General features: G+C 39.2%; 1 protein-coding gene across 5 annotated transcripts in view; it reads left to right on the plus strand.

The window, feature by feature from the left end:
• The window catches only part of SPATS2L (spermatogenesis associated serine rich 2 like), a 176,729-nt gene that overhangs the window by 96,082 nt on the left and 54,491 nt on the right, over window positions 1–26,156 (plus strand). For all 5 annotated transcript variants that reach the window (XM_023218305.1, XM_023218323.1, XM_026454498.2 and 2 more), the window contains exons 4-6: window positions 13,767–13,875; window positions 17,808–17,857; window positions 20,660–20,906. In XM_023218305.1, coding sequence (XP_023074073.1) covers window positions 13,767–13,875; window positions 17,808–17,857; window positions 20,660–20,906 — 406 coding nt within the window. The remainder of the gene's footprint in view (window positions 1–13,766; window positions 13,876–17,807; window positions 17,858–20,659; window positions 20,907–26,156) is intronic.

The following is a 26,156-nucleotide window of genomic DNA, read 5'->3' on the forward strand; positions in this document are numbered from 1 at the left end:
CCTTCTCAACTTCTAGGGTGAACAGTGATTCAGTAATCTTATTGTCCATTAAAAATATACTTTGTTTCAAACCACATGTAAAGTAACAAAGGAACATCATTATACTGAAAACCTGTGTCCTTTGTGTACAATGTGTATACATTGTATTTATTCTCTTGGCTTCAATGTTTTAATCTGCTAAACGATGGGAGTTCACCTAGATGAACTCCAAAATCCTTGGCAGCTCTATCATTGGATGAACCTGTGGTCTTTCCCACCTCCTACGCACTGGCACTGTGAAACACCAAAAGGGAGACTGTGCTACAGATCAGAGAACATGGGCACCAACCTGAGTCCTGATACAAACTGGTTGCCTCAGGTTGAACTTAGCACATAACTTCTCAGTACGTTAGTTTCTTATAAAATGAAGGAACCTGATTGAACCATCTTAAAAGTCCATGTATGGTTCACTGGCATAACATTTCTGATGCACTCTTGTCTTAGGAATGCTTTGGAACTCTGCTTCTCAATTCTTGAAGGTAATTATCAAAAATATATTGAAATGATGATTTAGGATCAATTATATAACTTAATGTTTTTCTTTCTTTTTAAAAATACTATGCTAAGCACATTTAACATGAAATTTACCCTCTTACTGTGTTTTTAAATGCCAGTACAGTATTGTTAGCCATAGGCACAGTGCCTCTAGAACTTACTCATCTTGCATAACTGAAATCTTATACCCATTGAACAGCAATACTCCATTTCCTCCTTCCAGGCCGTGGAAACCACCATCCTAGTCCCTGCTTCTATGAGTTTGACTATTTTACATGCTTCATATGAAGGGAGTCATGCAGTATTTGTCCTGTGCCAGGCTGATTCCACTTAGCATAGTATCCTCAAGATTCATCAGTGTTGTTGCACATTGCAGGGTTTCCTTTTGTAAGGCTAGATAATATTCCACTGTGTATATATACCACATTTTCTTTATCCACTCATCTTCCAATGGACAATTGTGGTTTTTAAATTTTTTAGTGGCTCAAATTGTAATTTTAGGAATTTGGCAAATGCTGACTGGTTTTAATTCTTTTTTACTGCCTTTAGAGGAAAAGCAAACAAATAAACTCATAAAATCATTGGGAAAACAAGATCTGGCCAATCAGATGATAATTTTGACTGGTATTCAAATCATCGTGCTCTTTTTTAATTGATCAAACCTGTTAAAATAAAAAATGTAGGTGAACAAATAAACTCCCCTCAAAGAGACAGAGTGTGTGCTTCTAGTTTCCATGGTGTTTAAATCATCAGCTTCCTCCACACCACAGTGAAGAAATATCCAAGGTTAATATAATTTAGAGATTAACCCAACTCCCTTATTCTGGTATTGACTAAAGGTAATTAACTCCTTTATTCTGGTATTGATTAAAGGGTAATAGTGACTTATGCCTTTATGGTACTCTTTATCTGAAAAGTTCTGTGAATCAGCAGGAAAAAAAAAATCCCTCAGAGAGAGTAAATGTCAATAATTACCATTTCCCCCCCGACCCCTGCCCCCAAGTGGAGACTTTAAATTGCAAAGAAAATGAGAAGAAAGATTTTACTGAATATTCTAAGTTAGAAGCAGCAGATTAAAGTGTCTTAGTTTCTACTCTGATTAAAATACCAGAAACAAAATGCCTTGAATGAAGATAACATTTTTTTGTCCTCAGTAATAAATTCAAATACAGAATTCATGAGCGATAGTGGCCAGAGTATTTACCTAAGTCCTAACACCATGTAGGTATAACCAGCTGGCTGAAAACAGACTTCCAGTGGACTCAAGGACTCAGTGTACCCTAAAATTACGTGCAAGTCTAACTGGTAGTTCTGGGAAAATATGAGAAGAATCAAGAACAATTATAGAAAACATGTAGGTATATACTGAATATATGCTAGCTAAATGGGTAAAATGAGATATGTATTAAGCTTATTGCTTGTTTAAATGTAGGTCAAAGAGACTATTGCTAACAATGATTTGATAGTTATATGTATATATTTAAACTTCCCAGTGTCAGATTAAAAATCAAAATTCTGATATAAAAAGTTGATCATGGACTAAATTTAAAGATTTAAGAACTTTAGTTCATTTTAATTTTACTTTTTTGTGTGTGGGAGACTGAAATTTTATTATTACTCAAATCAGTCTCCAATTTTACTATTTCTTTAGACAGGAGAAAAGTCCATTTGAGTATCTCTTATTCTATAAGTCATCAGTTCATTTCTAGGAATTAAAGAAGTTGTATCTAACATAAACTATTGGTTTTCATTTAGTCTTATTATAACTGTTAAATAAATTTGCTTTTATTCCAAATGTTCAGTGACCGGACAAAGTACAGATGAAGAATTGGTAAAAAGAAATCTGGGTTGTTGATTTCATTAACTTTAACTATTCGAAGCCAACCATGTTTTTCAAAGAGACAACAATAGTATCTTCCTGCATTAAAAGATGGAGCCTGCCTCTCCCCTTAAAACTGGGCAGACTTTTGTAGCTGGTTGACCAGTATAGTAGGAAGGAAAAGACTTTTCCAAAGCCAGGTGATTCTGCTACTTCTTCACCAGGTGGGATATTGCAGTGGCTCTCTGGTCTGCCATGTAAACAGTCTGACTGTTGCACCATGCTTCAAGGAAGCCCAGACTAGCCCATCAACACAGACCACTTGGAGAAACCTTCAGACTGCACAGAGACAGAGGCTCAGACACACCCCATCTGTACCAGCATCCCTCTCCCCCACCATCCGTCTCCATGAGAGACCCCGTGGCAGACTACTCTGCCAAATTCCTCCCTAATTCCTAAGCCACAGAAATAGTGAAAAATAGATTGTTGTTCTGAGCCACAAATTTTGGACACTTGTTATGCAACAGTGGATACCTGGGATACCCTCTTACAGAGAGAAAGTGCCCGCTCGAAGAGTTTTGCTTTACAGAAAGTAAAACTGTTCTAAACTAGAACTGCTATTTTTGAAATTATAATAATACATAAATAATGGAGAGGTGTGGGTGTGTAGTTAGTACACTCAGGTAAATGAGTTGACAGGTGAGCAGTTATACCTAAAAAGAGATCTGTCCTGTGCCACCTTCTCTCCTTTGTCTCATCCAGTGTCCCTTACCTATCTGTGACTTTCATGATTTCTCCCTCACGGTTCTCAATTCTGGATGGATATTAGAGTCCTTGGGAAAACTTTTTTTTAAAAGGAGTGCCAAGTCCCAGATTTGATAATCTGGAGTGGGGCTCAGGTGTAGCTATATTTTGAAAAATCACCAAGTAATTTCAGTTTGCAGCCAGGGTTGAGACTCACTTTGATGCTGATGGTGCCAAAATCGCTATCCCTGGCTCAGTTCTTTTCTGGAGCTCCAGATTTACAGATTCAGCTGCCTGTTAGATATCTGGACACGGATGTCTCACAGACTCCTGAAAGAGTAAAGCTACCACCACTGGTCCGTTCTCAGGAAATGATCCCACCAGCCACATAGACAGTCGAGCCAGAAACCAAGGAGTCACCCATGTTCCTTCATTTTCCCCATTCCCTGCATCTAGTTAATCGCAAATCAATTGCTTCCTCCCAAGAAATGTGTGAGTCTTTTTCTACACTGCCCCATCTTGGTCCATTTTCTCTCCCCTGGACACCGTTGGAATCCTAACAGGCATCCATTTGATTTCCTCCAACACATTCACAAAGAAACTGGAATGACCTTTAATATGCAAGTGTCATGTTCCTCTCCTGAGTAAAGCCCTTCAATGGCTTGCCCTTAGAATAAACCTCAAAATTATAATAAGGCTTCCAGGGCCTTGCCCACTTTTGCCTTGTGCCTTTCTTCTCCAGCGTCACCCACAGTCCCCCTCCTTTTCATACTTAATGCTCCAGCAATCTTTGACCTTCATTCCTTTGAGCATGCTCTTCCAGTCACTCAATCCTATCTGTTCATAGGCGTTGTGCCCTCTTCCTGGAATGCTCCACCTTCCCTCCCATTCCCCTTGCCTAACTATAGTGCTACTAACCCATCATTCTTGGTTTAAGATAACTTCAGTCCTTGGAGGGGGCTTCCCTTACTCTCTAGACTAGGACAGGTCCCCTGTTATAGATGCCAGAGCATCCTCACTGCTTCTTCTATAGCATTCATCAAACATTTGCCTTCCTAGACTATAAACCCCAGTACATCTGTCACTGCTGCAGTCCAGCTTCTGAGTCTGTGCATTGTGACTGACTGAAGAAATGAATGAACAAGTATTAAAAGATTAATTTCAACTTTGAGGGAAGTTTTTATGATAACACTCTGGCCTCTATACTTGGCCATGGCCTATACAAAATTCAGATAAACAAATCTAAGATATAGGGGATGTTGACTAATTTTTAAAATGATACAAAATTGGAAGGAATGGCTGAAACATTCCTGTTTATGATGGGACAAAATTCAAGGTTCCAAAACATAACAGCTGGCTGGAGTGATGAGTCAGAACTTACATACTGAAATTTAAGAAAGATGAATATAAAATCCTACCTTTGTGTTCTAGTCATTGCACAAGGCCAGGGGACACTTGTCTCAAACTCAATGGAAGGAGAGTTAGTAGCAAGTAACCTGCATTTGACCTAGTGATTAATTAATGTGGCTCCTAAAATTGCGGATGTCACCTTAGACTCCTTTAATGGATAAACGGGGTCCAGCCAAGGCAGGTGCAGGTCTCACAGTCCTCTGCTCTAATCCAACCACTTCTGGAGCAATGTACTTCTCTTACAGCACCATATTTTAACAGGATATGCTCAGAAGAGCTTGATCAGATAGTAAAAACTTGGGAAGCACAGCTTATGAAAAATTGCAAAAGAGCATGTTTACTCTATAAAGATGGAATTGTGGAGAACACTTTAGTTCTTTTTAAAAAGCAAAGGGCTGGACTGCAGAAAAGGAGTTATACTTACACACCAGCAGGCAGGACTGGGACCACAGACTGGCAATGTCTAACATCCCTTCTCTGAGCATGTCCTTATCATCAACCTCTCTCGTCATCTGTCTTTAACATCTGTTCTTTCTCGTCCCTTAGCCTCTCTCTAGTCTTCAATTCATTCCCCCCACTTTATAGACCACAGATGCCTTCATCAGCCACCTTAGTGATACGCAGCCCCTGTGTTTCAGAGCCTTAAAATCTACCCCTACATTTCTTACAGTTTGTAACCATGGATCGTTCCGTTGCTCCTGCTTCTGGCTTGTTGAGAATTGTTGGGGAAACCATGCCGATCGGCACCGTAACAGATCTGTGCAGTCCAGCACCGTGGACCCACAGGCCTGCTCAGCAGTCCATTGTTCATCAAGGTCGTTTCCTATCTCATTCCTATAAGGGCAGCTCTAAACCTTTCTCCACTTTTTAAGCCCCAAAACGAATTCTAAAATTTATGGTTTCCATAAATTTTCCCCTTCACAATCTGAAATTTTTATTATGTCTTCACTCTCCCTTCTCCTTTTCTCCTTTCTCTGAATTCTTAGAAAAACAGAAGAACCTCCCTTCCATTCCACATGGGTTTTGATGATGTTTCTCGTATTTCCAGTGGAAACTCATTTCATAATTTATCTCCTCTCTTCCCCTCTTCTAATTCTTTCTCACTGCCATCTCCTTCCCTCCATCAGTGAACACGCTCACGCAGTTTGGGGAGATTAATTGTGCAATGACTGTTTTAAGATGGATTGGAGAGAGGAGAAACTAAACCAGAGAATCCCATTAGGAGGCCTTTTCCAGAGTCCAGGTGAAAGACAGGGGAGCCTGTCCAGGTTAATGAAAGAAAGAATAGAGAGCAGGTAAGATTCTGAGAGGATGTTGTTACCAGAATGATGTGCTAGTTATTTATGACTTTGCCTTATTTTCCTTACTCTTTTGTCAGCTCGTTGGATGCAAAGATTGTGTCAGATTCATTTCACTTTCCCTCACAAAATGTGGCTTGAATGAGTGAACGGCTACAATTCCCCCAAACCTTTGTGGAGAGGGTTGCCATCTGGAAGGTATATATTTTTAAGAGGTGATAGTTGGTGGGATAGGGAAAGACATCTTCTTATAAGGAGGGAGGAAGAGAAGAGCAGGCCTTTGTTTCTCAAAGTGTGGTCCATTGCATTCATTTCCGGTTGCTGCTGTAACAAACTGCCACAACTTCAGCAGCTTAAAACAACACACATTGATTATCTTCTAGTTCTGGAGGTCAGAAGTCCGAATGGGTCCCCTTGGGCTGAACTCAAGGTATCATTTCTGGAGCCCTGGGAAGAATAATCTTCCTTGCCTTTTCTAGCTGTTAGAAGCTGCCTGCATTCCTTGGTTCGTGGCCCCCTTTCGTCTTCAAACCCGGAGAGACTGGCCAAGCCTTTCTCTCATTGCATCACTGTCACACTGACTGTCTTCCATCTCCATCAAATTATAAGGACCCACTGAGATAATCCAGGATGATCTCCCCATTTGAAGGTCAGCTAATTAGCAACCTCAATTCCATCTGCAAATTCAGTCTGCCACGTAACCTAACAAGTTCACACGTTCCAGGGGGATAAGGCCATGGATATCTTTGGGGGGCCATTATTCTGCCTACCACATCCCTGGACAAGCAGCATTTACATCAACTGGGAGCTGATTAGAAATGTAGAATTCAGGACCCACTGCAAGCCTCTGAATCAGAATCTTCATCCCAGTCAAATCCCCAGGTGATCAGAATGTATTTTAAAGTTCGAGAAGCCACAACTAGACCGTCTCTAAGATCCTTCCCACTTTTACTTCCCATAATTCTATAAAAACTGTTTCTTTTTTCCATCTTCAAATCTGTATTATTCTTTCTCCTCCTGGTTTCCTGCCCCCCTCCCCAAAAAAAAAGTTAATTTTGATTTGTACCCCTGGTGTTAATTCCCCAAAAGTCAGCCAAGTAGAACATGACAACACCTCATGCATATTTTTTGCTGGCAGGAAGTAGATGTTAGAAAAGGCAATTAAATTATGGAATTATCCATGATGCAAAGGTACTGGTCTGCAAAGAGTATTTTCTTCCCCAAGAAAATTCATAGGAAAACTACCTCCATTACTGTGTAGATATTAGTGGCCCAGCAAGTGAAGCAAAGCATACACAGATGAGCTGTTTTTAAGGCATCTCTGAATGGCTCAGCATTTGAGAAATGTGACCAAAGCTGATTATAAAACTCCTTTCAAAGTTGCAGGAACGGCAAACCCATAAATAACTCCAGTTCCCATTGGTGTGAGGAGGAGGTTGCTGGCTGCTTGATTGCTGTCCTTATCATAGGGGATAAGGTTAAGCTCACCTCCAAGATTGCAGGCTTCTTAAGGAATGAGCCAGCCATATGCTGTGCCTGGCACCCAGGAGGCACTCCATACATTTTGGGCCTGAATCCATTAACCTTTTTAATAGTGTGTAATACTTAATTCTAATTAGAGATGCACTTAAAAATGAATAAGTAAAACTAGAATATGTCAGTAACCATCTTACTGGACGCCCTGCTTCCTTTTACTCATTCAGTCAGTCATCCATTCTACAAACATTTATGAATCATCTACTGAATGCCACCCATTGCTCTAGACCCTGTGGATATAAAGATATGCTCCCTGTCACTCAGTAGAACAAGAAGTCACGTAAGTAAATAATGGTGGCAACGTCAGTGCTGGAAGACGTGTGTGAGCAAAGGTCTCGGGCCTCTCTTCTCCCAGCTGCCATGTACATTCTAATGGGACTCATCTTTAAAATCTTCCTTTTCTCACCTTTGCCAATCAGGATTAATTATTTAGCTTTATTATTTTTATTTCCAGCCCCGGCTATTAATGTTGCCTCCAGGCATACCATACTTTCTCTAGAAAATGAAACCCTCTCAAACTAGCACAAGTTAAAAAAAAAGAGAGAGAGAGGTTATTATTTTAAAAGTCTGGCAGCGTCTCATGAGACTTAAAGGAACAGGAAAGAGAAAGTGAGGCAGCTGCAAGTCCAGCCTCTCTTCATCTGCTCTCCAACTTCTCTCCCTTTGTGTTGAATAGCTCAGACCTTCAAGGCAGAGGGTCTAATTGGCTCACTTTGTCTTTTCTAGCCAGGCCACTTCCTGACCACTGTAATTGTCACTGTGTTCTGCTGATTGCTTCCTTCATAGCACTCACTTAGCACAAGTTGCAGTGATATATTTTAATTTCTATGTTTATATCCATTTCCCTCTCTAGTTTTGGCAGTGATGATATCTGTTTTGTTATGGCTGTATCCAGCCACTAGTGCAGTGCCTGATCATAGTAGATGTTTAGTAAATAATTAAATGAAAGAAGAAGAGGGGGATAATATCACATTAACCACCCTAAAGATAGACTTAGACTTCCTCATTGTACCAGTTACACCATAGAGAAGGGAAAAGTAGGGACAGAGTCTTGGGTCCACGGACCCCTTAGCAAGTCTGTGGAGGGAGGAGGTTCTCTTAAGAAAAAGGGTAGACAGGGTAGTCTTTCCCCCAAATACGTCTTGACCAACATTCAAGCCACATGGTCTTTCCACTTCAAAGCCATACCTGAAGGGACCCTTAATGCAAATGCTCCCACTTTTTTTCTTTTTAAAATCTATTGAGTAGCTAATATATGCCAAATTCTATAGGAAACACTTTACAGGCATCATCCCTTTCCATTTTTACACAGACTGTAGAAGATAATATCCTCATTTTACAGCTACAGAACCAAGTTTCAAAAATTTAATTAGTTCACCCAAGGTCATAGAGCTAGAATGTAGCAGAGCCAAGATTAGAACATAGGTCTGTCTAACTCCAGCGCTCTTTCCATGACATTTGGCTCTCTATAAAGTACTCTCCCTTACTCAGGCAAACTTAATTCCTTCTCTGTAGCAGCACAGTGCCTTGTTTGTAAGGACAATACAGCACTTATTACCTACTTTTATTGTAGACATTTCTGGCTACACTGCTAAACTATGCCTCCTTACAGCTGAACTATATCTGGTTTTTCTTTGTATCCTCAGCTCCTGTCATTTAATAGGGGCTCAGCCAACGTCTGTCTGCTAAGGTGAGCCTTGGAAGGATAGACAGGCAGTTACTGTGCTTTTTCATATTTTTAAAACTCCACAAAATACCATGAGTGCCTTATTGTACAGAAATAAAATTGTAAGAATGTAAAAATCTCATAAATATTCCTCCAGTCTCTGTTATTGAAATTTGAAGAACACATATATGTTCTCCCTACCCATATTATGCTTAATGACATCAATCAAGTGAGACCTGCCCACTGTTATCATGGGTGGCAGATGCAGAGTGCTGGGATGGTCCACACACACACCAATGGAGTCTTCTTTTGACTCCGAGCAGCCGCCTGGTGTAGCTACAAGTTGGCATTCTCTCACTCCACATATATGTATTAAATGCCTACTACATGCACCATATTAGTTGCTTGTGAATGGGCATGGTGATTATCCAAAAATGGCCGAGATGAGGATTCTGCCCTCACATTGCCTGCCATCTGGGAGACACGACACACACACAAATACTGGAGCTATAAAGGAAAGGGGCTAAGACACTTGCTGACCAGGGGCTACAGGAGTTGAGGCAAAGATGACCTCTGGCAGGGAGTATGGAGAAGGATTTCATGGAACACATGGCATTTCACCTGGAATGTACAATTCAGACACATCTTAAAAAAACCCAGCCTGGGGGTGGGGGCTCCCAACTGGGCATGGGGAGCTTGTCTGTGAAGGGGTAAAGTCGGGCATTTAGAAAGCAAGTTGGAGCCCAATTGTTGCTGGCCTTGAATGCCAGGTTGCAGGTAATGAACTTTATTCTTAAGTTCTTAAGGAAGAGGTAAAATGGTCATGAATATACTCCAGGAAGAGCAGCTGCCTGGGACTGAATTGCAGGGGAGAGACTGGAAGCAGAGAGAGCAGTTATTTTATGTTTATTTGATAATACCGGGTCTTTGCTGATCACACAACTATGTGGGTGGATTGAAAACTTTGGTCAGAGCCACTTTTGAAACTCAGACGTAGTTTTAGTGACTCATCAGGAAGCCAAGAAGAATTTCTAAGGGTCATCACAGCCAGGCTCAAAAGATGCACAGTATGAATGAGGAAATCTATTAACAGCTCTTAACCAGACATCTCAGGTACTAAGAAGGTAAGTTAGTTTGGGAAACTGAAACCAAACAACGTCCAAGAAAGTCACACTGCCTCACTGCCCAGTTAGTGCAGGCAAAAGGCCAGCAGGGCGGGCCTGAGGCTCAATGGGGCAGAGCCTGCAGATTCAGATAGGGAAGCCCCAGAGAGAGGAAGGATCATGACTAAAACGCTCAAGAGGTGGCATCAAAACATCATGCTGTTTCTAGATAGCACACTGACTTTGCCAAACCAGGGTGAAATCAGCAGAAGCAAAATAGGGGAACATAATTTTGGGAAGGTAAAACAGTTGCTACATGAACCACTAACTGGCCATCTTGACTGTCACCCAACAGCGGCCACCTGGTGGGACCACTTTGTTTATGGCATGAGAGCCCTTTAGGGGTGCAGCCAAGTGCAGCTTCAAACAGTGGCTTAGGTGTTAGCCTGGGCTGTGACAATGAAGTAAAAGGCTGTGTGTGTGAAGCTGCGCCAAAAACAGCCTCTGCAAAACAGCCGCTGCGGGCGTGAATTTTATGAGTTCTCCGTATGCAAACTACCATTAGTCACACATTATTGATCCATTCCTCCAGGAGCATCCGTCCTCGGAAGCTTGGTTTCCAACTGCACAGGCAAGCCTTTCAGTACAGCCTCGCCATAACTCTTCCTTGGTCATCACGCCTTATATTTAAAGCTCTTCATAATGACGGCTTTTTTTTTAGATTAAAATGCTTAAACCCTTTTTGATACCACTGAATTATGAGTAGTGACACAGTGAGGTTCCTTTATTTTTATGTGCATATGTGAGTTCACAGAATTTCTCCATCTTTCTCAAAGACATTTCCATAGGAAAATAAACATAGTGAATTTATAAACAACAGGCTGAGAAACAATGCTGCTCTCTCCACATTAGCCAAGTCAAGTGATTAAAGCAGAAACAGAGGTTGGCCCAGAAATTTACTAGAATTCAACATTGCTATGTGATATCCAAGTATAAGCAGAAACTATTTTTTTCCCTTTTTTCTGTAAAACTTGGAATACCTGTTCTAATTAAATGTCTTCCTCCAGGAATTGCATCTGATATTCAGTTAGATTTGATATCAGAACTCAGTTATTGACAGTTTTCTAAGGATACAGTCAGTGCTAGGATATACAAAATGAAAGGATAGAACGTGTTTTCTGTGCACATCTTATCGTGTATTTTTTTCTTTTAAAGGAGGATAGGCAAGAGTAGTATAAACATCTAAAAAGGAAGTATCTCTACAAGTAGTGGTTTATTTTGTGTTTTGCCTTAACATAATACAACATTGTATTTTGCAGGGGAGAGACTGGAGGCAGATAAAGCCATTTTTTATGTTTATTCCATAATTCTAGGTTTTTGCAGTTCACACAGCTGTGTAGGTGTATTGAAAACCTTTAATATAATTACTATTGTATTTATTATATTATGTAGATGTGCCTGATGTGGTAATAATGATGGTGAGTATTAAGAAATTTTATGTAACATGAACTAAGCCATAGTGGCTTGAAATAAATGCTAGATTTTACTTAAAAGAGCTATATTGGAAGGGTAACGTAATCTTTAGGTATAATTCCAGTGCACTGGTAACAATGCGGCAAATATTATGTATTGTTGGACACATTCTGTTAATGATCTTCCTGGGCTGGATGGAGGGATTTTTTGTGGTTTTTTTCCTCCCCATCTTGGCCTCTCTCAAAAAAAAAGCAAAAACAAAAAAAGCTCAACAAAAGGATAGTTGAGGGATGCTCACAAGATCAGAATCCTTTGCACAGCCTTGTAGGCCCTGTATGATCTGGTCCCTGCCCAGTTCTGATTTCCTCTTGTACTCTAGAAGCCTACCCTCTGCCTCCCTCCCTAATCACATCCAGCTCCTCCCTCCTCATCCATGCCTCGCTCCTCACCCATGCTGTTCCCTATGCTTAAAATGCTTTTCCCCTTCCCCTCCCACCCATTTCTTCTCATTCATCCTCCATCCAGGTCTCAGTGGATAAAGTCATGTAAGTCAATCCTTCCTGTCATACAATTTTATACCACTTAAATTGAATTTATAGGCATATATGTATGTATGCATTTATTTGGTCAATATGTAAATCCTCCTCTAGTCTCTAAGTTCCAGGAAGTTCGATGGCTTGTCACATAGTAGGTGTTCAAAAAATACTCACAGAATTGGATTTTTAAAGAAGACACAGAGAATAAGTGAGAAAGAACTTAGATTTGAAGATGTTCATTTTTTTAATGGATGCTAGGAAAACTAAGAACAATGAAATGTGAGAATAGAAAACAATCTATTGATTGTTTTGATCTATTGATTATATGAGTCACACACATACAAATATATAAATATATATATATATAAAATATTAGAGTCCTCAGTAAAACTCAAATATTTAGCACTTATAAAATGTCAAGATTCAAAACCAGCTTTCTAATCTATAGTGTCAGCACCTTTACAAGTCATATACCCACCGATGCTTGTGATGGGTGGGTATATGACAGTAGCTTGTGCTGTTATCTCATTACAACCTAAATACTCTTACATGCAGATCTATATGGAGTAGGTGATCTGTTTTCTAACATAATCAGGAAATAGGCTCTCCTGTTCAATGAAATGTTCTGGTCAATAGCATCACATTACACATACCATACCCATTTAATCCATATTCTGTGAATCCAATTATACTAAACTGCATTTAACTCTGAAACCCACTGGTCATAATTTAACTGCTGATGAAAACATTCGAAGACCATACAGTGCTTTAATGATCACTTACCTTTGCACCATGCAGTACTCTAGTATTTGTCAGTAGCAGCTGCAGTAATCCCTGTGATAGAAAATTGGGTGAACCAGGTTTTACTAAAATCAATAGAACATTCTGTAGTTATTGCAAGTGCTGTGAGATAAAGGTCAATTAATTCTAATAGGCAAGAAGAAAGAATATAAGAATTTGACTAAGAAATGCATATATGTCATTAAACATTGAATATAAACTTTAACCTATTGAAATTCTTAGTGGATATATGTATTTACTTTTACTATTTTCAATGTTTGATTTTCAGAAGTGTGTTCACAAACATTTTTTGGATTATAAGATTACCATTTCAAAAATACAATGCTCCACATTTTTGTATCTTTAAACATGAATGGAATTTCACAACACACTTCTGTGACCCTCAAGATGACTGTTTCCACTGTGCAGATAGAGAAGCTGAGGCATGAGGCTATTTCTGTACATTTTCTAAAGATACTCCCTGAGCCAGTGGAAAGGAAGCCTGAGACGGAAAAAGACTCTGTGTCTTCACTGAGAACACATCTTGTATGCATCTGTAGTCTTGGGGGGAGGGTAGACTGAAAAACCAGAGGTGGCTTTTCACACATGCTCCTACACGCCTACAAGGAGGTCTTTGTAAAAATGTGTACACAAATAAAGTGGGTATCAAGGTGATTACCAGGATGAATTTTCACTGGTCTGGAATGCCTTGAGTATGCTTGATGGCAAGAAGGTAGATTAGTTGGCTTTTCAAGGCCTGTCTAATAGTTATAATTCTATCTAGTGGGCAATTCATAGATGAAAAATATTTAAAGTGTTCACCTTTCTATTTCTTTCTTTCTTTTTTTTTTTTTTTTTGCTTTACAGATCTATGCAGTTAGATCAGTTGTTCCCAACAAAAGCAATAATGAAATAGTCCTGGTGCTACAACAGTTTGATTTTAATGTGGATAAAGCCGTGCAAGCCTTTGTGGATGGTAGGTATACCTATGCCTTGCAGCTGAAGATGTTAGACCTAAATATTCCAGATATTCCATATTTTTTTCCTTAAATGAACTGAGTGTCAATTAATTATGAGTACTTTAGGTCTCATAAAAATGTGTTAGGCTTCACATGATCGTACCACTGCACTCCAGCCTAGGTGACAGAGTGAGACCCTGTCTCAAAAAAAAAGTGCTAGATTTTAAAAACACATAGACACACCCAATAAGAATAGAATTTGGAAGTTCTTTATCTCTCATTTAAGGAAAAACAGACTCTAGATAGTTTTCAAAGGATATTGATTATAGTGCTACTAATATCCTTGCCTACCAGTCATTCCAATTTGATATTAATTGTGTCCTTGGCCAGCAGTGACTCATGTCGATAGTCCCAGCACTTTGGGAAGCCAAGGTGGGCAGATCACTTGAGGCCAGGAGTTCGAGACCAGCCTGGGAAACATGGTGAAACCCTGTCTTTATTAAAAAATATATAAAAATTAGCCAGGCTTCGTAGTGTATGCCTATAGTCCTACCTAGCTTCTTAGAGGCTGAGGTGGGAGGATGGCTTGAGCCCGGGAGGCAGAGGTTGCAGTAAACTGAGATTGCACCATTGTGCTCCAGCCTGGACGACAGAGTAAGCCTCTGTCTCAGTAGATAAATAAATAAATAAATGTGTCCTTTATTTGATGTCATTCTTATGAATGGAGGATAATGTATTTTGGTCCTTATCTGGAAAGTCTTCTCACTTCTCCAACCGGCATAATTCTACTTGGCTGTATGACTGGAATTCTTAAACTTGATGCTTATGTAGTCTAAGAGGACTGGTTTATTCTTTAATGTCTTTAGTTTATGATTTTTAGATTGCCAAATTAATCAGAATATCAGTTTATCTTATCTACCTCTAAAATCTTTTTGCTTTATTTTAAAAAATTTGTTATTTAGGTAGTCCATTGCCAGAGATGTTACAAAATCTAAAGTCTCAGGAATATGTTTATCCTATAAATTTACAATGTAATGCTTTGGATTTCCTGTAAATTGTGGGGAAATTCTCCTCTCCTAATCAAATTAAACAAGTTCCAGTTTTGAACAAAGATCTCTTACATGTCCTTAGTTATCATATGTCTTCTGTCCTGGCATTAGTTTCTATTTTGTAAATATGGGCAAGCTATACATAATCTGTGAAATAAGGTCAAGGAAGACCTGCCAGCACATTTCTCAGTTGTATCCTATTTACAGTTTGTCAAGGACAGTTTGATTTACTTATTTTCCTAGGAGTAGAATAACCTTCTTGAGTTTCTAAAAGTATAATTGCATTTCAGGGCAAGGTCTTGGGACCAAGCAATATGCTCACATTCTGATATCAGCAGTCAAGGTTTAGGGTCCTAATTGAATTAGCAAATGGTTATCATTCAGTAGACCTAGAAGCAAATCCATGGTGCACAACTTTTCTCACTGTTTTTCCCTGCTTCATATACTAAGAGATATATAATTTTTAGTCACGAGAAGCAAATAGTAGAGAATGCAATATTAATCTAACTTTGCGGCATTAGGTGCAGTTTGTCTCAAAAAATATCTGGAAAGAAGCACATCCTGGATCAGATACATTCTCTTTTCAGATTTTACTTGGCAACATCACCTACATGGAAAAAAAGCTTTAGGAAAGGAAAAAGGCTATTATCCCCATTCCTTGCTACCCCTACTTGGATTGAGGCCCCCCACATTCCCCATCATGAAAGTTTTTATTGCAGCGTGATCTTGATGAGATGCACAGATGCACAGTAACTGATGGACGGTCATCAAATCTGTTTTATTTAAACAGAGCACCTTGCTTGTCCTTCTTGAAATTTTCACCTTTTCAATATTGAGATCTCATTAATAAAACTCTTTGATTGCTGAGAAGCCTCATGAGAAGTCATGTTGGTTGGGGAGCAGTAGGAAAACTTGATTTAAAAATCCTGGGTGCCAGGAAGGTGGCTCATGCCTGTAACCCCAGCACTTTGGGAGGTCAAGGAAGAAGGACTGCCAGGAGTTTGAGACCAGCCTGGACAACATGGTGAGACACGGTCTCTACAATTTTTTCTTAGTTAGTCTAGAGTGGTGACACATGCCTATAGTCCCAGCTACTCTGGAGGCTGAGGCAGGAGGATTGGTTGGACCCAGGCTGCAGTGAGCCATATTTACACCACTGCACTCCAGCCCGGGCAATGGTATGAGACCCTGTCTCAAAAAAAAAAAAAAAAAAAAAAAAGCCAAACAACTGACAGTCAAAAATAGTTGTTAGGAGTCATTTATGAGGCATACGGAAATACTCTTGAGTGGCTGAAAAACTCCAAGCCATTTCAGTATAATTAAAATTTAATAATAACAGTTTCAAAATCCTCTGTAAATATGGGTATTTCTTCTTTAAAATTAGTCCCTAAAGCTCATTGTCCAAATTACAAATAGAATGTATATCAAAACATGACAATTAGAGGACTAATTGAATATGGCAGTTGTGAAAACAGTAAGCAACTCAACACCACCTTCTGATTAAAATGAACAGTATTTAGCATTTTAAAATTTTGGTTTTATTTAGAAAACTGAAGCATAGCTATAAGTAAGAACTGCCCTAATTATTATTAACCAGGACTTACCAAGAAACCTAACGAAAGTGACTTTCTAAATTTCTTCAAAAGGAAAATGCTGTGAAACATTAATTCTCTGGACAAATTAGAGGAAGACCAACCCAGTTAGTAAAAAGTCTGAATTATAGCTTACTTTTAGGTGCAGTCTTATTATTTCAAGTGCATGCAACTCAGACAAGTCTAAGAGGGGCATTGAGTTGGAAACTTTAAATAGATAGGAATAATTAGCCTGTCTAAACATTAGTCAAAGCCATATGCCTTCTGCTTATCTAACAGTGACAGTAGACTCAATAATTGGGACCCTATTAATTTGAATTATTAGAAAGACTAGCCTGAAATTTATCTTGGTTTAGCCAACATACTCCTTGTAGAGAGCTATTAGTATATTTAGATTAGAGCTATTAGTATATTTAGAGAATGCTTAAAATCGTTAAAAGAATACACTTAAAAGAGCTACTCTCTTTTAGAAATACTGTGCCTATTTATCTGAAAACAACTGATGTCCTCATTACCAATAACTTGTTATTGAAACTACCTTCAGCACAATTGGAATGAATGAATGAACTTTGTTAGACTATGTGGAAACATGGGTTGCAGCTGGCCAGCGATAAAACATTTTTTTAATGTCTTGTAATTTAATTAGGTATCTTCTCTCAGTCAGTGCAGTTCTACCTACATATGTGAATGGGATGGACAGAACCTGGGGCCCAACTTTTCACTTAATGAACTTTTTTTGGTTTCGAGGTAGAAGTCTTGTAAAGACCGCATCCCATGTCTATCCATGCTAACGCCAGAGAAACTAATATCATTGTAATATGTCTTCCTCATCCCCCTGCAAGATGTGAACATATGAATAGGGACAGAAAAAGAGGAGGAGTGGCCAGACAGAAAGCTGCGATTCACATTGTTAATAATATTCAGAATCCCATATTTGGTTCAGAAGATTATAGGTATTTTTATTCATATATCAAACAGAATAATTTTAATTCTACCTATGGCAACAAAGCTGCTAGAAAATTCTCAAGATATATTTCATTTTCCCTAAGACAATATAATGATAAGAAAGTAAGCTTCATGTAGTAAGGCTTAATATTTTGATAAAACCAAGATCATACAGTGAATTAAATGAAAATCTGGGAAATAAAAAATGAAACTGGCATTTTTATTAAGATAGGATGTATCAAAACAAATGAAAAAGCCAAAAAGAAAAAAAAAAAGCTGCTACCAAGATGGAAAGGCAGAGATGAATTTTGTGTGATGTTTTATGATGTGAATATTTGTTGAAGATTCTTTGTCTTTATCTAGGCAGTGCAATTCAAGTTCTAAAAGAATGGAATATGACAGGAAAAAAGAAGGTAAGATTAATATTGATTGTAAATTGGTAACATCTTCAATCAAAACCTTCATGGTTGTTATTTTAACAAGGCTGCCAGTTTTTTGCTTCTTTCAAATATGTTAATATATACACCCAGAAAGCTTCCAAATTCATGACTCTCGTAAATTACCAGATACTCTCACTTGTAATGCCCTTATTTTCTGCTCAGTGTTTTTAACAACCAGGTGTGCTTAAGAAGTCCCAGAGTTGTTCTCTTTTTAAGTATAAAGGGGAGCCCAGCTGGAGAATTCAAAGGATTCAAAACATTAACTTGCCTGAACGTATCCTGTAGCACAAAGAAAAAAATTGAGTATTTTAAAGATACTTGAAAACCTCTAAATATATTTTCGCATGTTTTTCCACCTGAAAGAAGCTGTCCAAGGCTGCCCTGAGATGCTTTTTTGGCTGAATTCTAAGGTAGATCATTAATAAAAGAAGAAGAAAAGAAAGTTCCTTAGAACCATAATAAGTAAGGGACCTTCTTGAACACTGGTGTACTGCTCTTTGAGAACAAAGGGAAGGGGATTTTACTGTGTCCCATTCAAATTGGTATGCTTTTTTGTCAAGACACAAAGGGCCTGGGATTTCTGGGAGCTCATGAGATGCATCTGTGCATACACACTAGTAAAAGTGTGCCGCTCCTTTCAAAGTAACTGTTCCACTCATTCCCGCTATGACACAGCAAGGCGTTGTGTTTCGGTTTTCCCAGGATATCGTACGCCAGTCTACCCTTCCCCATGGGGGAAGATCACAGGCCTGCAAAACAGGTTCTGAACAAACAATAACACAGTATTACTTTCATAAAACCTGAAGATTACTGAAATTACAGGAATCATCCTTTCCGTTTTTCTCCTCCTAGTTTCATGTAGAATAGGAAAATTGTGAGTTTTTTTTTAACCTTTGTATGCCACCATCTTTGACAATCTCTGCTTAATCTTTAATCATAGCTTCCCAGGCCACTGTGTGAGATGAACATGATTTGCAAGTGATTGAAAGGCAGTATTTAGACTTACATAGAAAAATTTCGAATGTGTGGTTTGGCTATTAGATTTTTCTGATGTGAAAAAAAGAGCAGATAGCAGCTGCAGACCCAACTCATTACTGAGTCTCCCTCCTGGAGGTTGAAAAGGAAAAAGGTCTCCCAGCCAAGTAGATGTGAGGCTTGAGAGCCAGAAGCTGCTGTGGGTGTTTTGTGGGAATAAGTGCCACTGGGCTTGCCTTCACCCTGGGACACACACCTCTCACCTGGGAAAGCACTTACTGGGGCATGATTGTGGTTCCAAAGGAAAAGAGAACAGGGAGGAGAATTGAGAAGAGGAAACAGTTTCTTCTTCTTTTGTAAATGTGTTGAAAAACGAAGCCAGGCTGATGCTCACCTGGCACTCACTCGTTCAGCAGGTGGGACAGGGTCTTTCTTATGGTTCAGGTGTCTGTTCCGATTGGCGGGGCTGGTATCATACTGTTTGTTGAGTACACTGAATATCAACTGAGTACAAAGCAACATCAAGTCAAGCATATAACATAATTAGGAACAACATCTTCTTAATTTTCTTGATATTCTTATGTATTCACCATTAGAACATTTTAAGAGAGATATTGTAAAACTGATTTTTGTGATATCGGGAGGTCTAAACAATTTCAATTGTATAAAATGCAGGGTGGTGTTATTTCAAAGGAAATAAAATGAAGCCTTGTAATGCTATTCAGTTAGCAGCCGAGAGGTCCAGGGGCTTTCTCACAGGAAAAGGGGGACTTATATCAGTTTGGCATTACCTTGAAGCTGTTGTCTGCTCCAGCTGAAGTATTCATGGGATGGCAGGGCACAGTGGCTCATGCCTGTAATCTCAGCACTTTGGGAGGCAGAGGCAGGAGAATCACTTGAGCCCAGAAGTTCGAGACCAGCCTGAGCAACATAGGGAGACCCTGTATCTACAAAAAATTTTTTAAAATAGCTGCATGTGGTGATGGATGCCTGTAGTAACAGCTACTCAGGAGGCTGAGGTGGGAGGATCACTTACGCCCAGGAGGGTGAAGCTGCAGTGAGCTGTGATCACGCAACTGCATTCCAGCCTGGGCGACAGAGCCAGAGTGAGACCTTGTTAAAATAAATAAATAAATAAATAAATAAATAAATAAATAAATAAATAAATAAATAATCATGGGGATGATTATGGATCCTGTGGCTACCTAGGGCTCGCTAGACAATGACAGCAATTCCAGGAATCTCCTGGTTAACTGGTTTCTATTTCAGAGACCCAACCTGGACTTTAAGGACCTACCTTCTGTGCCCTCATTTTACAAGAAGAAGTTGCCTGCCTTTTCCCTAGTAATCCTCTCCTATACCTCTCCTTCTGCCCAGCAGATGGGAACCTTAGTGGCCTCCTTGCCTCTCCAGCATTCACCACTTTGAGATGAGAGCTAATCCCCGATGGCAGGATAACTGAAATCAAGTTTTTTCAGGATGGTTATCACAAGATTTTACTGTAGAGCCTCAAGTTGCCCAAATAATATGTCAGTTATTTAAGCCATTTCTTGTTGGTTTTTTCTTCCTTTTATTGGAACCTTTTTAATTGTGTTTATGAGGTGAAAGTTTATACAACTTACTATAAGGGAAAAGATACTTAAATTAACTTGGGTTTAATAAAGACGTAAATATTCATCCAGTCTGTAAGAAGAGCCAGGAACCAAAAAAGATAACGTATCTTATTTTCATCTCTCAGATTCACCTTATATTTCAAGAGTCTGAGTTGAATATTATGTTCTCATGTGTTTCTCATTCTAGAACAATAAAAGAAAAAGAAGCAAGTCCAAGCAGCATCAAGGCAACAAAGATGCTAAAGACAAGGTGGAGAGGCCCGAGGCAGGGCCCCTGCAGCCACAGCCACCACAGATTCAAAACGGCCCCATGAATGGCTGCGAGAAGGACAGCTCGTCCACGGATTCTGCTAACGAAAAACCAGCCCTTGTCCCTCGTGAGAAAAAGATTTCAATACCTGAGGAACCTTCAAAGGCACTTCGTGGGGTCACAGGTCAGTAATGCTTAAGTAAAATTGCTTAGGAAGACACAGATGTAAAGAGCACAAAGGGAGCTCATTGGGGCTACTGTTGATGTTGTTGAAAATGGAAGGTTGTTTTTCTGCAGTGTGTACAATTCAGCCTTCCTGAAGCCAGGATTGGGGGGTGAAGGGGAATGTAACAGGGCAGAGAATAAATGCTCAATCTAGCTCTACACAAAGTCAGAGGATTTTCTCTCTCTCTGTCTCTCTCTCTTTTTTTTTTTTCTTTTTTGCGTCAGGGTCTTGCTGTGCAGGGCTAGAGTGCAGTGGTGTGGTCATAGCTCACTACAGCTGCAGCCTTGAACTTCTGGACTCAAGCAATCCTGCCTTGGCATCCCAAAGTGCTGGTATTACAGACATGAGCCACCACACTTAGCCAGTCTTTTTTAATGGAAATTCTAGTTTAAAGAAATATTCTGTATAAACACCTTTGCTAGAATTCACCTGGGGTAGAAGGAATAATTGGTGACAAAAAGAAATGTTTTCTTTTAGAAAGGGCAGATCAAATTATTTTAACTGCTGGTATTTTTTATATGATGTGACAGAACATAATCTTCCAGGGTGTTAGAAACTGGAACATTAATTATTTGTGCTCTAACTATATATTTATTAATCTTCAAAAGGCTACTTCGTAATCCACTGTTTGACTTTGGGCACATCATCTTCTCTAGGGTCCCATTTCCTTTCTGAAAAATAAGGAAACTGCATTGGAATCTACTAGATCAGTGCTTCTCAATACTATCTGACCCAATGCCCCATTTTTAGAACAAATCCTAAAATAAAACTCATGCATAATATAACCTACCTAGAAACAGAATTTCAGTAAATAAAAATACAAGAAATTCAGGAATAACTAAAATAGAATTCGTGCATAATATAACCTACCTAGAAACAGAATTTCAATAAACAAAAATATAAGAAATTCAGAAAAAACTAAAATAGAAAGCTCAATAAAGAGGCCAGATTTTTACACCGACTTAAAATGAATCACTTTGCAATTAAATGAAGTAAGGCAGTAGTCAGCTGGATATTGTGGATACTGTTTTTTTTACATTTGACATGTACAGTAAGAGCTCAATAAGTATATTTGTATATAACATGGAATCACTGTGAATGCACCTGCTACAAATGCAGTCCGATTTAGGGTAATGAGTGTCAGCTCTAATATCATGACTGCTGATGTGGTTTTCCACATGGCCAAAAATTCTCAGTCAAGTTCTAAACATCATAAAGTACCATCTTACTTTAATTTACACAATAGTTGAATCTTGGAAATCCAAGCAAATGTTGGAAATCCATAGTAAAACTGTCTAGACTCACATAATTATATATATATATATTTTTAACAATCATGAATGTCCAGGAGAACATAAGAAAGTTCAGAACACAGGATAATTCTTTGTTGTGTAGGACATTCCCAGGATTGCAAGTCATCTAGCATCCTGCCCCCCAACCCCATCCCCAACACACACACACAATCATTTTGCTAGTTTTAAAAAATGCCCCCTCAGTTTTTCAGAATGTCTCCTAAAAGGTGGTAGATCCCTTGATGAGAACCACTACACTAGTTGACCCCCAAAGTCCTCTAGTTATAAAATCCTGAGTTTGTTGAATCAGTGGTGTTTTAAACTCTTGTTATATTCAGAGCACTGTGCTGGATGCCACAGTAGATTCAGAGAAGGATATGATATGGTCTAGGCCCTGATGGAATCACATTCTCATATCTTTGAAGAGAAGGCTGTAGATTCACTGGTGAGTTTAAGGTTTGGGGAAGAGAGATGCAGTATCCAACTGAGTGATCCTGGGAGATTTCCTGGGAGCATTGGGTATTAAAGGACCAATAGAACTGAGGTGGTAAAAAGGATTTGGAGGGTTAGAGAGAAGTAAGGAGAACTTTACGGAGTGCCCTCAGGTATTGCACCTGCTGTATATGACACACTGCTATCCTCTGACAAACCAAAGATGAATAAGACCCATCCATGCCTAAGAAAAGTTCAGTCTACCAGAAGAGATGGAGGTGCAAACAGAAAAACAAATGGTGACATGTACCGAATCAGGGTGGCAGTGAGAAGGCGTTAAATAACTGGCACACTCTATAATACGCTAGTAATTTCTTAAATTGCTCACAAAGCATGAATTTTCTTCCAGAAACACATTTCCTAACAACTCCACTAATAGTGCTGAAACTCATATCATCCTTATTTACTTCATGATGGTTTCCTAAAACCAAACAATGACAACAACAAAAATAACCTATTTCATTTTGAATCTGAATTCTCCAGGAATTTTTCAATTCAATTTTCACTGTGCCTACAGTTTTAAGACTGTTTTGATTTATAGTCAGAGCAAGAGAAAGAAATTAAATAATCGAGTGGCAGATTCCCAACTTTACTTGTTATTGCTTTCACATGAATTACTTTCAAAATCTAATTACTCAAGTTGCCATTTTGATATCAATCATAGAATAAAAGCTTAGCATGTATATATTTTCATTTACTTATAATTTATACCTTCTTTGTAAAACAATGTCAGTAACTCTATCAAGTATATGACATTAAAGTAAATGCAATTTAGAAGTGTCTCCTTCCCAGTGGACAGCTTCCTTGAAAGTTAAGTACCCCCCAGGGGTGTGGGTACAAGGGGGCTTTTGGAAACCCTAACATGAAACTTTCTGTGAAGAATTCTTTCTTGCACAGTGATCCCATTCTCCCTTCTGTTTTTTAAGTATAGCATGAAGGCATTGAGATGTGTTAGTATTATTTGTTAATACAGTCACTGATTCATTACAAATGCCTGTGCAACAAATGCCTGTGCAACAAATTTTTCTGTTAAAGAATAAATGAGCCAGGCATGATGACTCATGCTTGTCATCCCAGCACTTTGGAAGGCTGAGGCGGGAGGATTGTTTGAGCCCAGGAGTCCAAGACCAGCCTGGGCAACATGGCAAAACCCCCTGTCTATAAATAATACAAAAATTAGCTGGGCCTGGTGGTGCATGCCTGTCCTCCCAGCTACCTGGGAGGCTTAGGTGGGAGAATCACCTGAGCCCGGGAGGTTGAGGCTGCAGTGAACTGTGATCGAGCCACTGCACACCAGCCTGGACAGCAGAGTGAGACCCCTCAAAAAAAAAAAAAGAAGAAGAAATGATGGTAATGGAAGCTTAGTAGATGTTCTTCCAAAAGGAAGCAAATTCTCCTTCTTGGCCCTTAACTTCATTAGCAGCCCACCTGTTATGATTGTAAATTTTAAAATGAGTTTTTAGCTACAGTAATCTGCCCTTATCGTTGGAAGATAGGTTCCAGGACCCCTAGTGGATGCCTGAAATCATGTGCACTGTTTTTTTCCTGTACTATACTATACTGTGCTACAATTTAATTTATAAATTAGGCACAGTAAGAGATTAAAAATAACCAATAATAAATAGAACAATTATAGCAATATACTGGTCTCTTTCTTGCTCTCTCTCTCTCTGTCTCTCAAAATATCTTATTGCACTATAAACATCCTTATTGTGATGATGTGAGATGATAAAATGCCCGCATGATGAGATGCGATGACACCCAATCTGATCACCAAGACGGTCACTAGAGTGACGAGTGGGCAGGTATCGTGTATGGCATGGATACTCTGGACGAAGGCATGATCATATCCTGGGCAGGACAGAGTGAGATGGCACAAGATTTCATCACACTACTCAGAACAGTATGAAACTGAAAACTTAATGAGTTGTTTATTTCTGGAATTTTCTGTTTGCTATGTTTAGACCGCAGTTCACCATGGGTTACTGAAACCGTGAATAAGGCAGGACTATTGTAGTTAGATTTTCCTGCCTTCAAATTATGAAGGTTCATCAGAAAGTTGATGCCAAAACTATCTAATGGCTTTAATATATTTGCTCAATCTATTGGCAATCGCAAGAGCTCTAACTCATCTGCAGATGAGTGTTAGGCTGTAGACACTCTGTACCCCATTTTGAGTAGAATGTTGGAACTAGAAAGGATAAAAGTGAAACTTTAATCCTGGCTCCCCACTTTATAACTGAAGAAACCAAGGCTCCTGGGTTGAGAAGCTGAGAGGATAACCCTTTTGAACTCTCCGTAGTTTGCAAAAGGCTGACTCAAATCCATGCAATTTTATCATGTAGTAGAGAGTTACTGCTAAAACCATGAGTTCCCTAACTCCTAAAAAAAAGTGTGTAATTGAAAAATTAGAAAAAAGTCACAATAACAAAGCCACATAATGATATTCTGTGCTTGAGTGAGTTCACAGCATAAGCCTAAAAGAAATCTCCAGGCTACTATAGTGGAGCGTTTATCAAGCCCTCCAATAATGGAACTAGCTCAACAAAGCCTGCCCAGAGTGCCCCACTGGCAGGAGGCTGTGAACATGTGGGATGCGTGTTTTATCTTTTTATAACACCTTGACATTCAGGATCCCTCTTTTTAAAAGTCTTAAACAGAATCACTTTTTGGTAGGGGAAAGTTAGCTTTAAGATATATGCAGGTGGCTCAGGGGTGTTAGTGTGACTTCCTACATGAAAAATCACCACCAAAAGCATCATCATTTCAGGTTGTAAATATAGCACTGTCAAGTGGGACAATGCTGTGTGTCAGCAGATAGCTTAGAAGTTTAGGAGTATGTTTTAAGCCTGAGAGTAGTTTTTTTCTGTATCTCAGAATTTTTAATAACAGCTCACATTGGATCTTTTATATAATCCAATCAAAATCACCCTGGGCTCAAATACAAAATCAGGCAAAGAGTAGATCAAGATTTATTTTTGCCGAGCAGGCGCAGTGGCTCCCACCTGTAGTCCCAGCACTTTCAGAGGCTGAGGTGGGAAGATTACTTGAGGCCAGGAGTTTGAGACCAGCCTGGACAACATAGCGAGCTCTTATCTCTTTGAAAAAAAAGAAAAATTAGCTTGGTACAGTGGTTCATACCTGTAGTCCCAGCTGCTTGGGAGGTTGAGGTGGGAAAATCCTTTGAGCCCAGGAGTTTGAGGCTGCAGTGAGCTGTGATTGCACCACTATACTCTAGCCTGGGGTACAGGGCAAATCCCTCTCTCAAAAACAAAACCAAACAAACAAAAATTATTTTACTAAAAGTAGTGCCAAGGATAATACTTTTTTCTAAGACCCTATCTAAATGTCTAAAGCACATTTTGACCTTAGGGTCTAATTTTCCCAAATGTTCCTCCTGCCCTGTGTTTCCTGAGGCTCGTGA

This window comes from Piliocolobus tephrosceles, chromosome 11 (genome assembly GCF_002776525.5).
Source record: "Piliocolobus tephrosceles isolate RC106 chromosome 11, ASM277652v3, whole genome shotgun sequence".
NCBI classification, from domain to species: Eukaryota; Metazoa; Chordata; class Mammalia; order Primates; family Cercopithecidae; genus Piliocolobus; species Piliocolobus tephrosceles.